Source organism: Oncorhynchus clarkii, chromosome 15 (assembly GCF_045791955.1).
Source record: "Oncorhynchus clarkii lewisi isolate Uvic-CL-2024 chromosome 15, UVic_Ocla_1.0, whole genome shotgun sequence".
In the NCBI taxonomy this organism is placed as follows: Eukaryota; Metazoa; Chordata; class Actinopteri; order Salmoniformes; family Salmonidae; genus Oncorhynchus; species Oncorhynchus clarkii.
In genome coordinates this window covers 22634798-22650461 of record NC_092161.1, presented here as the reverse complement: position 1 = coordinate 22650461, position 15664 = coordinate 22634798, and the positions used below count along the sequence as shown (strand labels likewise).

Sequence of the window (15664 nt, the reverse complement as noted above, 5' to 3'; positions counted from 1 at the left end):
TATGTCTCAACTCCTCAAACTGCGTGACGAGCAGCCCCCTATCAAAACAGAAGTATCAATGAACATTTGATTCTGGAAAACAAAAGCTCAGTTTGTGTTTCATGCATTTTGGGCCTCAGACTGTAGCTATCGAGTCTGTGTTTTATAAATGTGCAATGAGCATAAAAACAATTATATAAAGGAGTTGGCAACTCAATCTTATTCTGAGAAATAAGGTAGGCCACTTGATTTCAACATGTGAACAAAGTGGACAGGCTAGAATGTGTTCCAACAGTTGGAGACGAACAGAAGGGTGTGTTCATAACAATTATACTGTTCTACCCTGTTAGCTAGCAAATAGATCCACGTTGGCTAAACGTGAAATATAAAGATTAGCTGGCTACTCACTAGCATGTGGGCTTGTGCTTGAGAGATTGTTTATGAGACGTGTGTTCATTTTCTCCAATGCCTGCTAAAAGAAGTTGGCCAGTTTAGTGAATGTGCATTCTGCATGGTTCTGTTTCAATTTGTAACAAAAAGGCCATTTTGATAGACTTCAAAGCCAGATCAGTAATTACTGGGGGGAAAAGCAGGATGAGCTAGTTTAATTATTAGTGGGTCTTATGGTATAATTTCACAAGCACTGAATTCATTAGATTATTGCTGACTGTAAGACATATATCATGAATCACCCATAAATTGAGATAGGGCTGGGTGATATGACCTAAAAATCCTAACTCCATTTGCCTCGGTCACAAACAGAACCTTGGTTAATAGCATTAGCTTATTGAGATAGGGAATAGTTTTACCTTCAATGAAGTACTCTGCTTGGTTTAGTCATGTTTCCGAAGGACTAATTAAAGAGGACACCCTTGCCTGAGTCGTCATGCACTTGAATTAATCAAGCTACTTTAACAATACAAGGGGGGCGGGAGACATATGGATACGACCACAAAAAGACACTTGTTTTTTCCTACTGTTTTGATGTCCTTGTCTAACACAGCCTTTACTCTTAGGAGAGCTCTGTCCTTCTTCGTTCATTTAACTTTACTCAGATCATCCTGTCTATTTCCTCTCCCCTCTGTGCCATTAGACTGCAGTTAGCACTGTGTGTGTCTGTGCATCTGTGTGTCGATGTTCGTGTGTATGTGCTCTCCAGTTCTCTTCCGAGCGGAACAGGGGGCCTGGGTAGCACTGCTGCTGTGTGGCCTCTTGGCAAGCTTCTCTCTGTCTCTCCAGTCCGGGGGGAGATCTCCAGCTCGAGCTGCAGCTATATGGGTCAGGTTGGCCTACTTACGGCTGGGGGCTGCAGCAGCAGTGGCTGGATGGCCCCACATCAGATGTGCTTCATGGGGAGGCAGAGCAGAGGAGAGCGGGAAGGACAGAACCGTCCCTCCAGAGACCTACAGGAGCCTGCCTCCGAGTCCTCCGAGCCCTGGTCCTGCCAGCTGTGTCACCCACATCCCTGGGAAAAGTGAGAGGGAGACTGCCCCTGCCATGGAGCGAGACGGAAAGAGAGAGGGCAAAGATAACTTTGACCTATACATTATACATACTTTCATTAAAATGCAAAGTTACAGAGCTGCCACCATGAGAAAGGTAGGAAGAGAGCTTGACAGAAAAACTGAGACCGAGACAGAGAGAGACCGAGACAGAGAGAGACAGAGACCGAGAGAGACCAGGAGAGACAGAGACCGAGACCGAGAGAGACGGAGAGAGACAGACTGAGACGGAGAGAGACAGACTGAGACGGAGAGAGACAGACTGAGACGGAGAGAGACAGACTGAGAGAGACAGACTGAGAGAGACAGACTGAGAGAGACAGACTGAGAGAGACAGACTGAGAGACAGACTGAGAGAGACAGACTGAGACTGAGAGAGACAGACTGAGAGAGACAGACTGAGACTGAGAGAGACAGACTGAGACTGAGAGAGACAGACTGAGACTGAGAGACAGACTGAGACTGAGAGAGACAGACTGAGACTGAGAGAGACAGACTGAGACTGAGACTGAGAGAGACAGACTGAGAGAGACAGACTGAGAGAGACAGACAGAGAGAGACAGACTGAGAGAGACAGACTGAGAGAGACAGAGAGACAGACTGAGACTGAGAGAGACAGACTGAGACTGAGAGAGACAGACTGAGACTGAGACTGAGAGAGACAGACAGAGAGACAGACAGACTGAGACTGAGAGAGACAGACTGAGAGAGACAGACAGACTGAGAGAGACAGACAGACTGAGAGAGACAGACAGACTGAGAGAGACAGACTGAGACTGAGAGAGACAGACTGAGACTGAGAGAGACAGACTGAGACTGAGAGAGACAGACTGAGACTGAGAGAGACAGACTGAGACGGAGAGAGACAGACTGAGACGGAGAGAGACAGACTGAGACGGAGAGAGACAGACTGAGACGGAGAGAGACAGACTGAGACGGAGAGAGACAGACGTGAGAGAGAGACAGACGGAGAGAGAGACAGACGGAGAGAGAGACAGACGGAGAGAGAGACAGACAGACGGAGAGAGACAGACAGACGGAGAGAGACAGACTGAGACGGAGAGAGACAGACTGAGACGGAGAGAGACAGACTGAGACGGAGAGAGACAGACTGAGACGGAGAGAAACAGACTGAGCCTGAGAGAGACAGACTGAGCCTGAGAGAGACAGACTGAGCCTGAGAGAGACAGACTGAGCCTGAGAGAGACAGACTGACTGAGAGAGACAGACTGAGAGAGACAGACTGAGAGAGACAGACGACTGAGAGAGACAGACTGAGACGTGAGAGAGACAGACAGACTGAGACAGACTGAGACTGAGAGAGACAGACAGACTGAGAGAGACAGACAGACTGAGAGAGACAGACTGAGACTGAGAGAGACAGACTGAGACGGAGAGAGACAGACTGAGACGGAGAGAGACAGACTGAGACGGAGAGAGACAGACTGAGACGGAGAGAGACAGACTGAGACGGAGAGAGACAGACTGAGACGGAGAGAGACAGACTGAGACGGAGAGAGAGAGACAGAGACTGAGAGAGACAGACTGAGAGAGAGAGACGGAGAGTGAGAGAGAGAGACGGAGAGAGACAGACTGAGACGGAGAGAGACAGACTGAGACGGAGAGAGACAGACTGAGACGGAGAGACTGAGAGAGACAGACTGAGAGAGACAGACTGAGAGAGACAGACTGAGACGGAGAGAGACAGACTGAGAGAGACAGACTGAGACTGAGAGAGACAGACTGAGAGAGACAGACTGAGACGGAGAGAGACAGACTGAGCCTGAGAGAGACAGACTGAGCCTGAGAGAGACAGACTGAGACTGAGAGAGACAGACTGAGACTGAGAGAGACAGACTGAGAGAGACAGACTGAGAGAGACAGACTGAGAGAGACCGACTGAGAGAGACAGACTGAGACGGAGAGAGACAGACAGACTGAGACAGACTGAGACTGAGAGAGACAGACAGACTGAGAGAGAGAGACGGAGAGTGAGAGAGAGAGACGGAGAGAGACAGACTGAGACGGAGAGAGACAGACTGAGACGGAGAGACTGAGAGAGACAGACTGAGAGAGACAGACTGAGAGAGACAGACTGAGACGGAGAGAGACAGACTGAGAGAGACAGACTGAGACTGAGAGAGACAGACTGAGAGAGACAGACTGAGACGGAGAGAGACAGACTGAGACGGAGAGAGACAGACTGAGACGGAGAGAGACAGACTGAGACAGACTGAGAGAGACAGACTGACAGACTGAGAGAGACAGACTGAGACGGAGACAGACAGACTGAGATGGAGAGAGACAGACTGAGACGGAGAGAGACAGACTGAGACGGAGAGAGACAGACTGAGACGGAGAGACTGAGAGAGACAGACTGAGAGAGACAGACTGAGAGAGACAGACTGAGACGGAGACAGACAGACTGAGATGGAGAGAGACAGACTGAGACGGAGAGAGACAGACTGAGACGGAGAGAGACAGACTGAGACGGAGAGACTGAGAGAGACAGACTGAGAGAGACAGACTGAGAGAGACAGACTGAGAGAGACAGACTGAGACAGAGAGAGACAGACTGAGACTGAGAGAGACAGACTGAGACTGAGAGAGACAGACTGAGACTGAGAGAGACAGACTGAGACGGAGAGAGACAGACGGAGAGAGACAGACTGAGACGGAGAGAGACAGACTGAGACGGAGAGAGACAGACTGAGACGGAGAGAGACAGACTGAGACGGAGAGAGACAGACTGAGACTGAGAGAGACAGAGGCAGAGAGACAGACACAGAGACAGACTGAGACGGAGAGAGACAGACTGAGACGGAGAGAGACAGACGGAGAGAGACAGAGGCAGAGAGACAGACAGAGACACAGAGACAGACTGAGAGACAGACTGAGACACAGAGACAGACTGAGAGACAGACTGAGACGGAGAGAGACAGACGGAGAGAGACAGACTGAGACGGAGAGAGACAGACTGAGACGGAGAGAGACAGAGAGTCAGACAGACTGAGAGAGACAGAGACTGTGCGAGACTGAGAGTCAGACAGATAAACTGAGAGAGACAGACGGAGACTGAGAGAGACAGACAGAGACTGAGAGAGACAGACGGAGACTGAGAGAGACAGACAGAGACTGAGAGAGACAGACAGAGACTGAGAGAGACAGACGGAAACTGAGAGAGACAGACGGAGGCTGAGAGAGTCAGACGGAGGCTGAGAGAGTCAGACGGAGGCTGAGAGAGTCAGACGGAGGCTGAGAGAGTCAGACGGAGGCTGAGAGAGTCAGACGGAGGTTGAGAGAGTCAGACGGAGGCTGAGAGAGTCAGACGGAGGCTGAGAGAGTCAGACGGAGGCTGAGAGAGACAAACGGAGACTGAGAGAGACAGACAGAGACTCAGACAGACATGGACTGAGAGAGACTTAGACAGTTATTGAGAGAGACAGATACTGAGAGGGAGAGACAGAGAATGAGAGGGATAAAGAGACAGAGAATGAGAGAGACAGAGAATGAGAGAGACAGAGAATGAGAGAAAGACAGCGACTGAGAGAGAGACAGACAGCGACTGAGAGAGACAGACAGTGACTGAGAGAGAGACAGACATAGACTGTTCAGGTGGCCACAAGTGGCAATGTAATGGAGAGATGGTTGGGAGGAAGTGGAATGAGCTCACTTCATCATATTCATCTACGTTGATGTGTACTGTATGTATTAGCCTACAATACAACATGGAAATGGTACTATATGGTCATGTATTTTATATTATCCATCTTTATGCTCCTTACGGAGGACTGAAGATGGAAGCTCATCACCTACAATCTAATGAAAACCTCTTGGAGTACTCAAAACACTATTACTGGGAATTCATGCAAGCCAAAGTGTTAACACACAGGCTTTCAGCAAAAACCTCTGCAATGTGAACGCATGCCAGAGCCTGATGCTCTTTTCATCCCAATAACCTATGAACAAGAACTGTGGCTAAACCCCCTACATATTCATGATCTGCCTTTTTAATCCTGTAGCTTGGGAAAGCACACAGTGTATCCTCCTTCCTCCTCTCTAGTGGAAGCTGTCTCTTTCACCTTCTGCAGTTTCCACGTGTAATGTTCTGATCCCCATCCCAGTCACTTTAAACCCACTGGAGCCTTTCCAATGCCTTCATGGTGTACTGTGGGACAGGGAGATGGACCGTGTTGTCTCACTGTGTGACTGGGAGCTGTAACAGAGATGAAATGAACACTAAAGGGAACTATTCTCTGCATTTCTGCCCCCAACAGACTGTCTGTCTTGGACAGGGCTGTGGGGTGTTTAAGAAGGCGATCAAAAGGAGGTGTGGTGGAATGGCAGACTCTATCGTGAGGTCACTGGGGACTTGAAAAGCGCAATATAAATATAATGTATCATAATTATTATGGAACCGGAGGGGTCACTCAAGGGCAGAGCTGTGTGTGAATGTGTGTTGTTTTTTTGTCTTGTTGTGTAATATGGACGTATGTGTGTGTGTGTGTGGGAGGGGGGTGTGGGGGTGGGTGGGTGGGTGTGGAGTCTTGTCAGTAGCCCATTGCCTCAGTGCTCCCTCTGCTTTGACGAACCTGCTCTGCAGACCTGCGGCCTCTCTGCTCTCTGTGGGAGTGGTGCAAGTGGAATGGGTACCTGCTGCTGTGTCCCACCTTTCTCTTTAAGACCTGTCAATGACCACGGTCCTCATCAATTGTTCCCCTATCTCCTGCATTAGCCCTCTGGCTTAGATAGAAAATAAGATGTGGTAGATCAGATTTGGGTTCAGTACTCCTGAAATGAGGACGGCCCGCGCTCACAGAACTCAGCATGTTGAACTAATCCAGATGTTCAGTATCCAGGTGGACAGGTAACTACCAAAATAAGGGAAACACTTGAGTAAATGAGGGATACAACGTATATTGAAAGCAGGGGCTTCCACACGGGTGTGGTTTCTGAGTTAATAAATTAACATCCCATCATGCTTAGGGTCATGTATAAATATGCCTCGTTGCCCATTATTCTGGCTACCATGGCTAGAAGAGATCTCAGTGACTTTGACAGAGGTGTCTGAAAGGAGAATAGGGGGTTTTAAGGGTGTGTGTGTGTGTGTGTGTGTGTGTGTGTGTGTGTGTGTGTGTGTGTGTGTGTGTGTGTGTGTGTGTGTGTGTGTGTGTTTCAACACTTATGGGAGATTCTGAAGCGGCGCCTGAGACAGTGTTTTTTCCACCACCATCAACAAAACGCCAAATGATGGAATATTCTCATGGAAGAATGGTGTGGCATCCCTCCACTAGAGTTCCAGACACTTGTAGAATCTATGCCAAGGTGCATTGACGCTGTTCTGGCGGCTCGTTCCCCGTTATCACATCTTTGCCCACTTCTGACCACTGCCCTTTATCTGTGATTTACAGTACCACCCCTCTCTATACAATCTAGTAACTCCCCCAGGAGGACTTCCCCCACTCAGCACAGATGTGTGTCTTTACAGATGAGGGTGAAATGGGTTCTATCATTTCTGACCTAAATGGACTTCATTTCCCTGGGATTTTATTCCCTCTGATTTATTTGTATCAAAGCCTTCCAAATGATAAAACCCCTCAGCCTTAATCCGTAGGCTAACCACTGGGAAGATCAATGGAGCTGCTGCTAACAGGGTTCTACATGGGCAGCCAGGCAATGGGTGCTTTACAGACGGGGGGCAGGCACACACACACACACTCTACACACACACTATACACACATGCGGCTCAGCATTCAGCTTAGTTCTGTGTGTGTGTGTGTGTGTGTGTGAGAGTGTGTGTGAGTGAGAGATATTCCAGAGGGATTGACATCAAAAGCTGCAGAGCGGCAGGCTGTCGCAACCCAGAGCTGTGATCTAATGACCCTGCATCCGTGGATCACATGTGTCATCCTGTCTGACTGCAGAAGAGCAGTCTTCTATGTCCATGTGTCATCCTGTCTGACTGCAGAAGAGCAGTCTTCTATGTCCATGTGTCATCCTGTCTGACTGCAGAAGAGCAGTCTTCTATGTCCATGTGTCATCCTGTCTGACTGCAGAAGAGCAGTCTTCTATGTCCATGTGTCATCCTGTCTGACTGCAGAAGAGCAGTCTTCTATGTCCATGTGTCATCCTGTCTGACTGCAGAAGAGCAGTCTTCTATGTCCATGTGTCATCCTGTCTGACTGCAGAAGAGCAGTCTTCTATGTCCATGTGTCATCCTGTCTGACTGCAGAAGAGCAGTCTTCTATGTCCATGTGTCATCCTGTCTGACTGCAGAAGAGCAGTCTTCTATGTCCATGTGTCATCCTGTCTGACTGCAGAAGAGCAGTCTCCTATGCCCATGTGTCATCCTGTCTGATTGCAGAAGAGCAGTCTTCTATGTCCATGTGTCATCCTGTCTGACTGCAGAAGAGCAGTCTTCTATGTCCTATGTCCATGCGTCATCATGTCTGTCATCCTGTCTGACTGCAGAAGAGCAGTCTTCTATGTCCATGTGTCATCCTGTCTGACTGCAGAAGAGCAGTCTTCTATGTCCATGCGTCATCATGTCTGACTGTCATGTCCATGTGTCATCCTGTCTGACTGCAGAAGAGCAGTCTTCTATGTCCATGTGTCATCATCATGTCTGACTGCAGAAGAGCAGTCTTCTATGTCCATGTGTCATCCTGTCTGACTGCAGAAGAGCAGTCTTCTATGTCCATGTGTCATCCTGTCTGACTGCAGAAGAGACTAGTCTTCTATGTCCATGTGTCATCCTGTCTGACTGCAGAAGAGCAGTCTTCTATGTCCATGTGTCATCCTGTCTGACTGCAGAAGAGCAGTCTTCTATGTCCATGTGTCATCCTGTCTGACTGCAGAAGAGCAGTCTTCTATGTCCATGTGTCATCCTGTCTGACTGCAGAAGAGCAGTCTTCTATGTCCATGTGTCATCCTGTCTGACTGCAGAAGAGCATGTGTCATCCTGTCTGACTGTCATGTGTCATGTGTCATCCTATGTCTGATCCTGTCTTGCAGAAGAGCAGTCTCTTCTATGTCATCCCATGCGTCATCCTGTCTGACTGCAGAAGAGCAGTCTTCTATGTCCATGTGTCATCCTGTCTGACTGCAGAAGAGCAATGAGTCAGTCAGTCTTCTATGTCCATGTGTCATCCTGTCTGTCATCCTGTCATGTGACTGATTGCAGAAGAGCAGTCTCCTATGCCCATGCGTCATCCTGTCTGACTGCAGAAGAGCAGTCTTTTATGTCCATGTGTCATCCTGTCTGACTGCAGAAGAGCAGTCTTCTATGTTGATGCATTTATGTGGTTTTATCTCTTTTGTGCCTTTTTTCTTTTGTTTGAAATGTGAATGTACTATACATTACATTTGTATTTGCTGTGTTATAGGGACATTTCACCACAACGTCAACGTTTATCAGACGTTTGCACATCTGTTGGAGGTGGGATTATCTTCCCCCCAAATCAGTATTCTTCAGAGGAGCCCCTGTGGTGCTCCCCTCGTCCCTCGCCCTGTCTGCCGGCGTGTGTACCCAGCATGCGGAAATCCGACTGGGGATAAGAAGGGGGGGGAAGCTGGGGTCAGCTGTAGGACAACACTGTGGAGTTAGCCGAGTTAGCGTAGCCTAGCGTAGTCTTCTATCCAGCTGTGTGGCACGGGGCTAATCCTGACACTTCCACTGCTCCGTCATTTTGTTTCGCTCTGCCTTCCTTACTTAGTCGTATTGATTACATCACACGTTACAACCACAGAGGAAATGTTCAGAGGTTCTGAAGTGTTCTGTACCCACACTAAGTTGGGCTCAAATAGTGGGCTGAATAATTAATATTTCTATATCTCTTATAACTAATATGTGAATGGCAGGATTTGCTATGGGAGAACACAAAACCAAAGACCTATTTAGAGAGATACATTTCAATGTTTACCCAATATTAATTTAGCAGTGGCAGGCCGCCGCTATATTTTTTTAAAATAAGATCATCTTTGAGAACTAACAATCACCAATAAAAAAATGGACTCTAAAATTCCAAAAATGTTTGAGTCACTCGCATAAGCCATGGCAAAATGTCATGATGTCACAAGCCATGGCAAAATGTCATGATGTCACAAGCCATGGCAAAATTTAATGATGTCACAAGCCATGGCAAAATGTGTAGAATTGCAGGAAATTAGCTCTTGGCTGCAGAGACATAAATAGCTACATTTTTGTCTCTGTGGCCAAGAAGAGGGCCTTTTTTCAAACTTTGGTCTGAAACCACACAATTGGCCATATGCCCACTACCACGCCATACGTCCACTAACTTTGCCACCTTGGCTGAAAATAGCCCACTGCATTTACCCTGTCCAGGTGTCTAATCCTCATAAGTGACATGGGAGTCGGCCAGTTCCTTTATGGCTGCAGTTTACAAGCAGAGCCTAGCACTCTCCAGATGTTATGTCACACAACATCCATGTAACACTTTAAAAGGCTCTCTAATGTACATACAGTGTCTACTGCACATGGGCGCACCAGAATGTCACTGGGTTGTATTTGAGATTCAGGTGGTGATTGTGTCACACCCATCCATCCGTTTTCAGAGGGACTTTATCTCTCCAACTCTGAAAGCCAGCGCGACTGGCCCTGTAAGATGCCGTCTGCTCAGCTGAACCATGACAGGGATATACTGTGTATACAGACGCCACACACACACAGCAGTGATCTAGGTCAGACAGAGCCATAGAGTATGCTAGGAGCTGGAGATACAGAGGGATGAAACTCTGGGCAAAGGCATCCAAAGGTTCACTGCTCTTCTTACTGGGCCAGAAAGCCCTTAATTGTGGTGTACCAATCTTTCACCCCTCCCTCTCCCACCCCGTCCGGGGCCCCTTCATTTTTGCCCTGTTTTGTTTTTCCCCAATGCCCTTAAACAACCCCATTGTGTTCAGTTGGGCTGGTGTGTTTCAATAGCTAACAGCTTGTCGACAATGGGTGGGCATGCAGCCTTGCTCCCCACGCTGGGTTCCCGGGGGCAAGCTGATACGAGTGCTACATGACTTGGCATGTTTGGGTCCAGACGCCCACGCAGCCCGAGTCTGAAGTTGATTTACTTAGTGATGTGTGTGAATTCTGGAGTGTTGGGCTGCCCGGAGCTGTCAGTGTCCCACTGTTTCGGATGCTTTCTTGACCGTTGATCAACCCACCCGGGCCTTTCTCTCTTCTGGGTTGTCCTCAACGCTCCCTTGCCTCACATCTTCACAAAGATCCAATCACTGTCCTGTTATCCAAGCATTAACCTCTTACTGTGTCCCCACTTTTCCTAACATTAATTTATTAGTTCTGCCGGCCATTCTAGATCTCCAAGCCCCCTGAGTGCCCTGTCCCAGTTCCCTGGGGAGAGGCTCACGAGACATGCCTCATCACGAATTGGAGGCATTCAGACACGGTCTTGTTCAGTCCATCTCGTTTGAGCTTTCGGAGTATCTCAAATCAAATGTTATTTGTCACATGCGCCGAATACAACAGTTGTAGACCTTAACGTGAAACGCTTACTTACAAGCCCTTAACCAACAATGCAGTTCAAGAAATAGAGTTAAGAAAATATTTACCAAATAAACTGAAGTTAAGAAAAGAAGAAAATAGAGAAATAACAAATAATTAAAAAGCAGCAGTAAAATAACAGTAGCGAGGCTATATACAGGGAGTACCGGTACAGTCAATGTGAGGGGGGACAGGTTAGTCGAGGTAATATGTACATTGCGTTGCTCAGTTATCTTGACTAGTTTTCCAGTGTGAGAATGAAAGCTGCAATTTCATAGCCATATTCTGTGATTTTAGTTTTTCAAACATATTAAGCCAGGAATGCCCTTTTCTAAACTGCTCTGCCAGATTTCAGCACCTTGGACAGTAACTCAGCAAACGCGCAAAGTCCAGAGAGCAAACCTAAAAAGCACCAGTCTATTCTTCCTTTCTCTCACCTCTGCAATGTTAACAGCCTCTCTGATTCAACTTTTTTGTGTCTCCTCTTGTCTCTCTGAATAGGCATGTGTATTATCGAGCGCTAAGACACACACACACGCACACACGCACAGTCACATGTGAGGACACATGGAAGTTCAAATTCCCCCCGCCTGCCCCCCTCCGTCTACTACTGTCTAGCTTTTGGAACCGGCACTGCTGTGTTTGTGACTTTGGGTGTTGTCCTGTCCCCCCGTGTCACTGTCACCCTCAATGGAGCTGCATGGGTACAGAGGGAGGTTGGGGGGGGTTGTTTTTTGGGAGAGTGCCGCTCTCCCACAGCGGCCAAATAACAGCCACATCGGATCAGACGACCAGACGGAGGGCCTAGATAGTAGAGTCAGGACCCAGAGGCAGGAGGGCAGGACAGAGGTGGGAGGGCGGGGGGGGGGGGGCAGAACCAGTCACAGACGGGGAGAAGTGACCACGGCCCAGGCTACTGCAGCCACTGATCAGCACAGAGCTACTGCGTACACAGAGATACAGCTGAGACTGCACTGGAAAGAAATAGGGGAAAGGATTCCCAATATCAAATGCTGTTTTAGATTTAACAGGCTTGATAGCGCTTTATTTAGAGGAGAAATTACAGGTGAGTGAGTGAGAGGTTTGTGTGTTTTGATGTACAGTTAGTGGACATGTGCGGTGTGTTGCCAGAGGGTGGAACTAATGTGAGGTGTTCTGTGTTTCCAGTTACTGCAGGTTCTAAAGTGACACCTGGGGGACAGACAGCAGCGTCACGCCCAGAACCACAGGGGGAAGTGCGTCCCAATTCGTCAGAGCAGCAAGTCTTTGCAGCCCTCTCAGGTAAGGGACCTGATGCTGCACTATTTCATAATGATTACCCTGAAGTATATCTCATCTATTGATTTGGAGAGCTGGTAGAGATCTGAACTCATCTCCTACAGGTGTGACTGAAATGATGTGTTGTTCATCCTTAAAGAGAGGACTGTTCTGCATTTTCAGTGTTCAGTTTGTGGTGGAGGGTCTCATGCTTAGTCTACTCACACCCATCTCTCTCTCTCTCTCTCTCTCTCTCTCTCTCTCTCTCTCTCTCTCTCTCTCTCTCTCTCTCTCTCTCTCTCTGTCTCTCTCTCTCTGTCTCTCTCTCTCTGTCTCTCTCTGTCTCTCTCTCTCTGTCTCTCTCTGTCTCTCTCTCTCTCTCTCTCTCTCTGTCTCTCTCTCTCTGTCTCTCTCTCTCTCTCTCACTCTCTGTCTCTCTCTCACTCTCTGTCTCTCTCTCACTCTCTGTCTCTGTCTCTCTCTCACTCTCTGTCTCTCTCTCTCTCTGTCTCTCTCTGTCTCTCTCTTTCTCTCTCTCACTCTCTGTCTCTCTCTCATTCTCTGTCTCTCTCTCATTCTGTCTCTCTCGCTCTGTGGATTTGTCTGCTTCCATTTACTTCTCTCTGATCCTTCATTACTCATGCCCTTTCCTCTGCCCCCTCTTTTGATCTTCCCTTCCTTCCTTCCTCCCCTCTATCTCTCTCTCTCCCTATCTCTCTCCTATATCTCTCTCTTCCTATCTCTCTCTCCCTCTCCCTATCTCTCTCCCCTATCTCTCTCCCTATCTCTCTCCCCTTTCTCTCTCTCCCTCTCCCTATCTCTCTCCACCTATCTCTCCAGGCTCCATGGCAGGCTTCCCTGATCATTGGAGCTCCCAGACCAACAACCCACCCCAGATGATGGACAGTGGACTGATGGTGATGGACAGTGGACTGATGGGAGATTCTTCAGGTGGACTCTTTGATTCAATTGTCAATACTTGAGCAACACACATCCTACATCCTATTGTCCGAGTAATAGCATCCATTACTAACAGATTAGGTCTCTAGATTCCTCGATATGAGGAATTATTTGTAAGTCGCTAAGTAGTGCGCTGTCATATATTAAATGTATGATGTACTTTCTTTTGATCATGTCATAACTGGCCATGCGGACTTTAATGATTTCCCATTTGAATGTTTACATTCACACAATAAGAATGTGTGCATGCTAAAAAAAGAAGAGATATTGTAAGCTTGTAATACATTACATAGACTAGGCAATGAGTGTTAAAAAACACTTTGTTTTATTGAGTATGAACTCAGTGCCCGTAAAACTGAGCACACTGATTTGCCACATTGGTGGCTTGGGAGTTGTGACTGGCCTGATTTGTTGTGGGCTGAGTTGAGTTGAGCCTCTACGATGCCAGACTCGGCAGATACAGCCCCGCCACAACCTTTGTCATCTCAGTGCTACTGAATCACTGCTGAAAGGCTAGTCACTTGAAGACACACACTTACAAAAGGAAACAGGCATGCACACACACACACACACACACTCAGGCAAACACATGCACACACACACAGGAACAGTAGCTGTGAATCCCCACGAGGAACCAATGGATGACATTTTGAAGGGGTTACTGGGTGTTTTGTCTGAGTCATTGCTTTACGGTTTCAATCGATGTGTCAGCGCCTCATCCCCCCCCCATTTTCCACTGCACTTGCCTCAGAAGGTGTTGTTAGCCAGTCCCCACTCAGGAAAATGGCCCTCGTTGAGGAATAGAAGTCCATTTAGCGGGGCCAATTTTCAAATGTCTCTGTCCCTCGTTTCTGCGCCTGAAAGGCTTCATCCTATCATGACTCATCTTTTGAACATTCCTCAATGAGCTCTCTGGATTGGCTCATTCCGTCTGCCTGTGTTATGACTTATGTTTGACCTATTCATTGGCCCGTCTGAGGTTGGTCTAAGCTCTGATTGCTACTTCTCTGTGTGACATTTGTCTGACTCTGTATCAGGATCAATTTGAAGCGGTTCTGGGCCCATATTCATGAAGCACCTCAGACTAGAAGTGCTGATCAAGAATCGATTTAGCCTTTTAGATTATAATGAACATGATTAAATGGATAGAGTGGGGGTTGATCCATCAGAGATGCTTTGTGAATACAGGGGTTGATTGTTTCTTTGTGTCTGTGTGACAGGTTTCTCCCAGCCTGCTATGGGGACGGAGATGGGGATAGCTCCACTATCGACAGAGAGGCCTCCCAGCATCGCAGAGCCCCAGAAGCCCCCACCTCAGGCAGCCAACACACCCAAGGACATGTCTGCAGGTAAAGGGAAACACACATTAAGAAACACACATTATCACTATTAGTAACAGTGCCTATACCGAAGTGCCTACCTTAGTACCTAGTTCAGTAACTGTCAGTACCTATCAACATCTTCAGCCAGCTCTGAAGGCCTACAGATGAAGTCGGAAGTTTACATACAGTTAGGTTGGAGTCATTAAAACCTCGTTTTTCAACCACTCCAAAAATGTCTTGTTAACAAACTATAGTTTTGGCAAGTCTGTTAGGATATCTACTTTGTGCATGACACAAGTAATTTTTCCAACAATTGTTTACAGACAGATTATTTCACTTATAATTCACTGTATCACAATTCCAGTGGGTCAGAAGTTTACATACACTAAGTTGACTGTGCCTTTAAACAGCTTGGAAAGTTCCAGAAAATTATGTCATGGCTTTAGAAGCTTCTGATAGGCTAATTGACATCATTTGAGTCAATTGGCGGTGTACCTGTGGATGTATTTCAAGGCCTACCTTCAAACTCAGTGTCTCTTTGCTTGACATCATGGGATAATCAAAACAAATCAGCCAAGACCTCAGAAAAAAATGGTAGACCTCCACTAGTCTGGTTCATCCTTGGGAGAAATTCTCAAATGCATGAAGGTACCACGTTCATCTGTACAAACAATAGTACGCAAGTATAAACACCATGGGACCACTCAGCCGCCATACCGCTCAGGAAGGAGATGCTTTCTGTCTCCTAGAGATGAACGTACTTTGGTGCGAAAAGTGCAAATCAATCCCAGAACAACAGCAAAGAACCTTCTGAAGATGCTGGAGGAAACGGGTACAAAAGTATCCATAGTAAAACGAGTCCTATATCGACATAACCTGAAAGGCCGCTCAGCAAGGAAGAAGCCACTACTCCATAAAAAAAGGCAGACTACGGGTTGCAACTGCACATGGGGACAAAGATCGTCCTTTCTGGAGAAATGTCCTCTGGTCTGATGAAACAAAAATAGAACTGTTTGGCCAAAATGACCATTGTTATGTTTGGAGGAAAAAGGGGGAGGCTTGCAAGCCGAAGACCACCATCTCAACCGTGAAGCACGGGGGTGGCAGCATCATGTTGTGGGGGTGCTTT

The 15664-nt window shown here is 47.6% G+C and overlaps 1 protein-coding gene across 24 annotated transcripts in view; it reads left to right on the top strand.

The window, feature by feature from the left end:
• LOC139367067 (microtubule-associated protein 4) overlaps positions 1 to 15664 on the top strand; it is a 120702-nt gene that overhangs the window by 42749 nt on the left and 62289 nt on the right. For all 24 annotated transcript variants that reach the window (XM_071105059.1, XM_071105058.1, XM_071105051.1 and 21 more), the window contains 3 exons: positions 12164 to 12277; positions 13094 to 13204; positions 14434 to 14562. In XM_071105059.1, the coding sequence (XP_070961160.1) occupies positions 12164 to 12277; positions 13094 to 13204; positions 14434 to 14562 (354 nt within the window). The remainder of the gene's footprint in view (positions 1 to 12163; positions 12278 to 13093; positions 13205 to 14433; positions 14563 to 15664) is intronic.